The sequence below is a fragment of the Pieris rapae genome, chromosome 15 (genome assembly GCF_905147795.1).
Source record: "Pieris rapae chromosome 15, ilPieRapa1.1, whole genome shotgun sequence".
NCBI lineage: Eukaryota > Metazoa > Arthropoda > Insecta > Lepidoptera > Pieridae > Pieris > Pieris rapae.
The window spans coordinates 2,693,363-2,702,380 of record NC_059523.1 but is presented as its reverse complement, the minus strand read 5'-3'; the positions used below and the strand labels follow the sequence as shown (position 1 = coordinate 2,702,380).

The window sequence follows — 9,018 nt, the reverse complement described above, 5'->3', positions numbered from 1 at the left end:
CTATATTGCATATTTACGGCGTTTAAATAATATTAAAACAGTACATTATAAAATCATATGATTTGGTTGTGATTATTTAGAGTAAAAACTTATGTATAATTAATACCAATAGAATTTAGAAAAACATAACTCCAATTACAAAGAGTGCGGGATCTTTTTCAGTACTTTTTTAAGTTGTATGTCGAAGAACTGGCCATGAAAAATTTTGACACTCCCAAAATGACTAGAAGTTGACAAACTTTACGTAATAATGTTGTCTATAACAATATACTTTATCCTCATTCAATTGCATACAAAATGGAACTAGTGGTCAGGTATTCACTTCAAATTTATATATGATACCCATATAATGCCCTTGTTCAGCTTTTTCTAAATTTTACTGCAATATAGGTGTTTTATTTGGAAATATAAACAATTAAAAAACCGTTTTTAAACTGTTGACAACAAAATAACAGCAACTGACTACTCGTAAAATAAAATTATATCTAGTCCAGTTGAGGTATCCGGTTCAAAGACCAACTTTTAATAGGAAATAAACATTACTGCAGCAAGCTTACCATGTAATAGCGGAAATTTACAACACTACCGCACCACGTTTTAGGGTACGCCAATTGTTTTTTTTGGAAATTGTTAAGGATATTTAAAGTAGACCCAGGTCTGCCTCTCAAGGAAGAATGAAAAATCAGTCAGTTCTCTTGGCATAGGATTCCTAAGTTTTAGTAGCTCCAATCACAACCAAAGCATGTTTTATATAACTAATGTATACATCAATATATTAGACACACATTTATTTACATTAATGACTAAATGTTAATAACTATAAAATATATAAAATAAATAATAACATCAATATATTTTCTACCTAGCAGAATAAATATAATAGTAATGTCATTTTATAACTAAAATATACAACAATCACTTAAATTATATAGGATTTGTGCAAAAGGTATTAATATTATAACTATTACCTAATCTAATGCCCAAAAATAATTGTAAATGACCAAGCTCTGCTCATAGACAACACCTGCCATCTTAAAAATTAAAGTTAAGGTACAAAATATTTAGCAGTTTTGACACAGGTAGAAAATTATGCATTCATAAGCTATAACTCCGGCAAACAAGCTTGCTCATATAAACACAAGACTTTATGTATAAGCTCGTATTGTTCTGAATTTTGAACCATACCACCTCTATTTAATCTCATATTACAAACTATTCCTAAAACATCGACTTTTTGCTCATTAGTAAGCTGTTTTATACCATTAAGTATGGCTATCAAACAGCCAGTTCGACCAATACCAGCTGAGCAATGCACTACAGCAGGAGGAGAGAGGGTATCGGAAGAAAAGTTCAGAGGGGCGGACACATTGATTTCTATAGGACAAGGGGAACGTGACTGTAGGGGAGGAAACACGAATTTAGAATCAGGTTGACTCGTTTGACTGTCACATTTACACTTTGCTTCATCACTTAGGTCGGTGCTAACGTTAAAGTCATACATTTCGTTTTGTAAAACGTCCAAGCTTAGATTAAGTAATGCATTAACATCCTTTGGGCATTTATGGTCCGCCCAATTGTGGAACCAATAGTGGTACACTATTACACTTTTATCTGTATCTCTTGTCACACTTTCACTTACACTTTTATCACAATCGCTTGTATAACTTATATCTTCGATTTTCTTTTTTAAGTATTGAACATCAAGTTTTCGTATCGTGTAACCAGTTTTCTTGACAATACCAAGGTTTTTGATTTGAAAAAGAAATTTATCCTCACAATCAGGGCTGTCTGGCTTTTCTATAGTTATGTCCTCGTTGATTTCTAGTGGAAAGTACTTTTCACACTTCTGTCTGTTGTTTTCTATGAAATTGGTGAGCATGACGATTTTTTGGATAACTGGCCCACAATTAGGCCTGAGAGAGAGAAAATCGATGTTGTTCTGTAGCACCATCAACCAAAAGTCATAAATTGTGTTTGGTAATGGACCCTGAGTAGCAACATAACTGTTTTTGGTATACTCGTGCCCCTGCAAAATATAAACAATTTTTTATTTCCGAATTTATTTAGATAAATTATTTCTTGGGAAATCATTGCTTAAAAAAAATATTGTATTACTGAAATCCATAGATTAAAAACTATTGATTAATAATAATTTAAAAACTTTTTTATTAGAAATTGTTTAAAGATGTTGACTGAAGAGCTCGAGTTAAAATTGTCCCAAATTGGCAAAGTTAGGCCATAAATCACATGGTTTATTGGTAAGGCAGCTTAACATAAATAAGACTAACATATAATAATTAAATAAGGAAACTAACATAAATTTGGATGTCTGTTTGTTTGTTTGCCCGAATTCTTACTAGGTTAAAATAAACATGATTTTTTCATACATCATCATATTATTACTGTGGTAACATACCTTTATAAAATTGGCATTGATATATCCTTCGTTTCCTCGACATTCAGCCCGCAGTATAAACCTCGAATGCTCATTAGGTAAAATGGTTTTATACCTATTCTTTGGATGTGACCCAGACACAATTGGTTTTTCCTGAAAATTTGTTGGCATATCCCAAAATTCCTGATGGAGATTCCTCAACAACATTTTCTGGTACTCAGAACACGGTTGAGTTACGACAGGTTCCGGTATTGCCATTTGCGGGTTTTCTTTGGCCAAATCTTCAACTCTACCGGAGCAACAATGTTGCCCTTCGTTTAAACCATCGCAGCGGACCTTTGAATAGCCATTTTGAAAAACATCGTTCAAATCTCTCAGCTGTTGCCGCGTTAGCACACTAGAGGCGTTTTGTAGATGTTGCATGTTCGCCAAATAAAGTCTGAAATCCTCTGAGGTACTTTGTGGACTTAACGGCTTTGTGGTAATGTTTCGGACAAAACTCGCTTGGAAATTTGGTTCTTCTTGACGTCCGAACGCATATATTATCTCGTTTTCCTGATCTCCACACACAAAAGTTAAATTTTGAGGGTAGTCTGGATCATATGACGCTGACCACAAATTGTCATGAGAACCAAAACTAATGCTCTTATCTGTGGAGGTCCTTATTCGATTTTTATATGATTTGGGTATTAAATTCTCTGTACTTAAGGACTTTCTGTGTTTATCTCGATGTGGTAAGTCTTTCAAATTAGCTTCTATTAACGATTCGTCTATTTCCAAATCTCTAGGCTCCTGAGGTTGTATGTTTAGCGTGAGAGACGTATTAGAACTTCGTCTCTCGAGTATACCTTTACGAGGCTCCGGATTGTCTATGCTATGGTTACTGTTGTATCTACTCAAATTGCATGTTGACCCATTTAAGTTATAGTTAGATATGCTCAAAACGCGGTTTGTTGATAATTGTGGGTTAGAATTGTTTATGTTTAAAGTCAGTGACGTATTTGAACTTCGTCGTTCTAAAAGTCCCTTCTTTTGGATTTTTGCTTCTTTGTTTAACGAACTGTTGCTTGAATGTCGGCTGAGAGTATTTGAATGTATATTTAAGGTAAGACTGTTGTTAGACCCACGACGCTGAAGTAAACAATTTTTCGGAGTTTCTCCGGTTAAATTGGTGTTTGAGGAACAAATAACGCGAGTTGTGGGAGTAATGTGTTCCATGGGAATTATTGAAGCGTTGGAATCGCTTCTCCTTTCGAGTGATAATTTTTTTTGACGGCCATCAGAGTTGATACTAAAGTTAGATAGACTTGTTCGGACTGTTGCTAAGTTATGACATGACGTGCCAGTACTGCTAAGAGAACAGTTTGAGCCCTGTAAGCTATGTGTGCTCAACTTTAGGCTTTGATTAGAATTACGTCGATGTAATTTCTTAGCTAATTTTTCATCTTCTGCACTTGGTTCGAAGTCATCACTAGGTACGCCTTCTGGAAGAGTTTTCAAATTCGTGCTGGAGACACTCAAATTTTGCTTGTAGTTTAATAAGTTAGCACCTAAAGTCTGTCCTGTATCCAACTGTATGCCAGGATTATCAACATCTACGGAAATATCAACCATGTTTTCGTCAAATGAGCCCATGGTTCGAGTTCTGGATGTACTCGGTTGATAAAGCATTAGATTAGCATGATTCTCCCTTAAAAAGATACCACTATCTTGACCTTTCATTAGCAATCTGCGCTGCTCAGCGTTTCCCTGTAGAGAGCTGTAGCCGAATTTCGCCCCTGATGTATCATGCTTTACAGCTTTTTGGGCTAGGATGCGTTTTATTTGCCTTTTCGGAGTGTTTGGAACCGATATAGAATTTTGAGGAACTTCTAAAGATTTTTTTGGAATGGCTGATGTTGGATCTGGATCTGACGAATCTAAGGATGTTGCTTTAATTTTCAATGTTGGAGTTCGAACCTTATTTTCGTTGGCATCAGAATATAACTTTTCGAATTCTAATAATTCTTTTTCAAGGTCACTGTCTCGCTTTGTTAAATCGATCGTTAAGTTTCGCAAGTTTTTCCCTTTTCGTTTCAAATCCGTATCAGCAGATGTGGTTGCTCCATCGTCTGTTGTTACTGTAATTTCGAATTCCTTAGGAGAAAATCTAGGCATATCTAAAAATGATTGAGTATCTGAACTTTGCCTAAGACATTTCTTCTGTTTGAGATCTGGTGATTTAGGGTCTTCTGAATCTAAATCAATTTTTTGGCCAATCTCAAATTTGAAAGCTGGTTTTTCTTTACATGGAGTTTTTGGAAAACGCTCAACATCTTCGCAAGACGTACTAATTTCTTGATTTTTATAAGCTTCATTCATTTGATCTTTCATTTGCTTAGCGATTGGTAAGCCGAGATTTTGTTCGATGATTTTGGCATTATCAGAATCTAGAGAAATGGATTTTAATCTTTGGCGCCTTGCGTACGCTGTATTCAAATTAGGTGTTAATTCGTATTTTTCTGACTCTTGATTAACTTTCGTTTCCATATCAAGACAATCTACTTTGGCACAACAATCTACAACATCTTTTTCAATAACTGTAACAGAATTTGAAGAATCAGTATTTGATTCGTCCAATTTTTGAATGTTGACTTTGACATTTTTATAATTAGTATCACAACTATTGTGTCTTCTGTATTTTTTAATTTCTTTATCAATAGCTGGTGGCGTAAATCGTTCGCGTTCTATTGAGTTTCTACCACCATATTTTTTCGGCCTTGGAGAGATTCTAGCAGCACTTTCTTCAACGATACTTACATTGTCAAATGTGAAGTAGTTTTCTTTATTATAGCTAGGAACCCTAGGGCTAGGTCTAGCACTAAGAATTTTCGGAGAATTTGGCTTTTCAGCTAACCCATTCGTTCGTACGTTGTCACTTAACAATCTTGGCGACTGAGGAACTTCTGCTTCTCGGGGGGTTTCAGGGAAGAATTTTGGCGATCTCACAGTATCATAGTATACCGATTTTGGGGATGGTTCAGCAAAAAACATTGGTGAGACCATTTCTGGGGGAGTAAAAAAGCGAGGAGAACTGATATTTTCTGCTAAGAGTTTCGGTGAAAAGTCAAACTTAGTTGCAGATGACTTTTCTTTTGCGGAACTGCACTCTAATAAACGTGGAGAGTTTTGTAATTCCGATTTCTCTTGTTGGCCATCCAATGGCGGTGTTTCATTGCAACTGCACATATTAAGTCTCGTGCTTACAGATCTGAACCTTCGAAGGTTACCGGGTGAGATATCATTATCGACATCCCGTGGTGAATTTGGTGGTCTTTCCCCCATTTCCTTCAAATCTTCAGCTGCTTCGCACAGCTTTTTTAAAGCGTCTGGATCGAAACCGAACACGTCTGACTTATCGGATTTCGCGCTAGTTATAAACGGAGATTTTTCGTCTTTTTCAAGGGATGGAGATCTAGTAGCGCTGTATTTCTTCGCGCGTGTATCTCGCGACAAATCAACGCCTAATTCTGTGTTGACGATTTGCGCCAATGGACGGGGCAACGCCGCGTATTTGAATTCAAATGGTCGTTTATGTATCCACTGTTCAGGCAGGGGTAGTTTAGGTATGCCTCGAAATACGGGAGCTGGATGCCTGGGTCCCTTTGAGCTGGAGGGTTGTTGTTCTGTGCCGTGAGGTACTGTGTTCTGTGTGAAGTTTTGTACAATGATTATCTGTGTTGGAGTAGGTTTGGCCTGTGTAGACTTATGTGCGAGTGTGTGCGGGGGCGCAGGCGCGGTGGTGAGTGCGGCGCGGGCGAAAGGAAGTCGGGCTGCGCGGGAAAAACGCGTCGCTCCTTCGTAGACTATGTGAACCTGGAATGGTCCAAGTAATATTAAATATAAAAAATGTAGTGAAATAAATAAATAAAATTTAACATTATATATAAACATGTCTGTACAATATTTATTTTATTTGAAGTATCTTGAATATGTTTCTTAAAATATTATCTATCAAGTAATGTCAAGCTTACACAATATTGTACATTTTTTATACAAATTACATTTTTTTGCTAGAACTTCTTAAAATAAAATACGTTTTTTTATGGAACATAAGATCATCTAGGTATCACTTATTCCACGTCACGTGACATATCACTTATGTCAACATACAGATGAATATGATTGTAGCAGTTGACACTACTTCACTTTCTTACCTGCGTAACTTGCAATGCTCCGTGGTCGGGCGCCTTTTTAACGGCGCGTCGACAGATAGCCAGGAGCACTAGCAGCGCGGCAGCCAGCGCGCCGCACCACCAGCCGGCCTGCTCGCCCCACATCACCGCGCCCTCACATCTGAAAATAATGATGTTTTATTATGTTATCCGGTGACACCTATACCTTAGATGTGTTCTTATGTTCTTCTGTTCTAAACAGACAGATAAATTATTTATGTAAACATAAACAATGGCAGACAGCGGATGGGGTAGTGTGGTATGATACAATGGGACAATTGCATTTGTTGGAGGTTTCTATTGGGGTGTGTTTCCATGAGTATAGTAACATTTATATAGTATTCACATAATATATATACACAATTCTTAAGGTGAGTAACATACTTAATTTGATAATGACTAATACTGTATCTGTCACAGGTTAATTTGAAACAGATATAGTAAGGTTTTCTTGGGACATCTCATCAAAGACACCTAGAGACCTATTTTTTATGAAAGTTCCTTTTAAAATATTTAAAGTTTTTTTCACTGGTGATATAGATTTCAATAGGGTATGTACCCTACATTGTTACATTTAGCAGTCTTTTTCAGTTCAAAACAAAAAGAAAAAACTTAAAGTTTAAAAAAGAGGTGGAGAGTTTATTGCCAGTTCTTCTCTTCCGTTCTACGCCTTTGATTTGAGAACTGGCTCTAAATGTAAAATTAGAAGCATTTAATGTATATTTCTTTTTTAGAGTTTATTGCCAGTTCTTCTCTTCCGTTCTACGCCTTTGATTCGAGAACTGGCTCTAAATGTAAAATTAGAAGCATTTAATGTATATTTCTTTTTTTGACATTCATAAGTGTACATACATTATGTTATTTACATGAATAAATGATTTTTTGATTTAATTTGAGTTTTCTACAAATCTATATTTTTGTCAGTTTTATGACAGTTATTAATTCTCCAATATAGTGATGACCGAAAGTATAATTTGCCTTAACTTGACTGGCTCTCAAGACAGATATGTAGTAATACCAAATAATATAAAACTACATAATTTTATTATTATTAATAATACATAAATGTATAATGTATATAAACAAAATCTTACCTTATAAAATTGTTATCTTGATAAAAAATTAAAAAATCTTTCATTTAAACTTCCTAATTTATAGTTCTTGCTCACTTTTCTCTTAATGCTTACAGTCTGACGGGTTTTTAATTTAATTTAATGTAAAAATAACATATGTATTTTTTACTGAATACATGTGTCAATAGATAAAGCTTCCTTTGAAGTGATTTGCAAAAAATATTATCAATGCTTATTGGTAGAGGAAATAACACGCAACTGTTTCCCTAACAAATGTTACTTCCTATGATTAAAAATAATGACTGACTGATTCACTTTATTTACCCAGGAAACGTAATTACCATTGAATCATGAATCAGAAACCACTCTTTTGTAACATTAAGAAAGTCTTTTAAAATAAATATCAGTGTTTTGAAGTAAATTTGATATCTAAATCGTTAGTTTTTTTCATAATCTATTTACAGTGTATGACACATCATGATATCAAGGATTCCTCTTTTAATCAAAGGCCACTTGTTTTAATGTTTATGATGTTTCTGACATCCATTAATCGATTGCGCATTGATAAAGAGCGATTAGTAAAGAAATAAATACAAAATACATACTGTGCATCAAATTCGCCTGTGCAATTGTAACTCGTACGCCACCATTTACTAATTATTCAGATAAAGAATAAACCAAGAACACTTGCACGTCACTTAGCCGTAACTCACTATAATTCGTTTCGATTTACTTGAAAATAATCACACGTTTTCGTTGATACACCAAGGAGTTTTGACGTTACGTTCGACGGCCATTTTTCTTTATGTGAAACAACAAATATATGTTGCCCGTTAAAGTCTTTCAAAATTACCAATAAAATGGGAAATAGTCTTAACTCGCAATTAATGTGAAATTAGAGGAAGTTCTGAAATATAAAAAAAAGATTTATTGGAGTATTTATTTTTATCAGTACATAATTTCCATCAGTTATTAAGTAATATCAATTACCCAAGAATAAGAAAGCAATTTATACAGTGTCGTTTTATGGGAGAAATCTTCCAGAGGAAAAAGGAAGTTGGTTTTCCCGGTACCTGGCGTGGCTAGGCCCATTCATTTCCCGGGAGCATGCGCGGCTTTAGAAGTATGCCAGTAGGGCATCGACTGTCCCTATAGTGGCTAGGTCACCGCTTACCTATCGCTTACTATGTAGGTCGCGGAGTGCATGAGATATTACAGACCACCGCAGACAACATTTTTTGTCACTAACACTATTACTGTTTAGAATACAAAAAATCCGGAATCCCAGCTATAATCTAAACTATTGTCTGTCTGTCTTAAAATAAAACGAACTCGA

At 35.2% G+C, this 9,018-nt stretch overlaps 1 protein-coding gene across 1 annotated transcript; it reads right to left on the bottom strand.

The window, feature by feature from the left end:
* Positions 1–882: 882 nt before the first annotated feature.
* Positions 883–8,478, bottom strand: LOC111000708. Its single transcript, XM_022270256.2, has 4 exons — positions 8,288–8,478; positions 6,592–6,730; positions 2,417–6,250; positions 883–2,026 (listed from the first exon to the last, which is right to left on the bottom strand). Exons 2-4 carry the CDS (start codon positions 6,712–6,714, stop codon positions 1,103–1,105), a joined length of 4,881 nt encoding a protein of 1,626 aa, XP_022125948.2. The 5' UTR covers positions 6,715–6,730; positions 8,288–8,478; the 3' UTR covers positions 883–1,102.
* Positions 8,479–9,018: the final 540 nt, after the last annotated feature.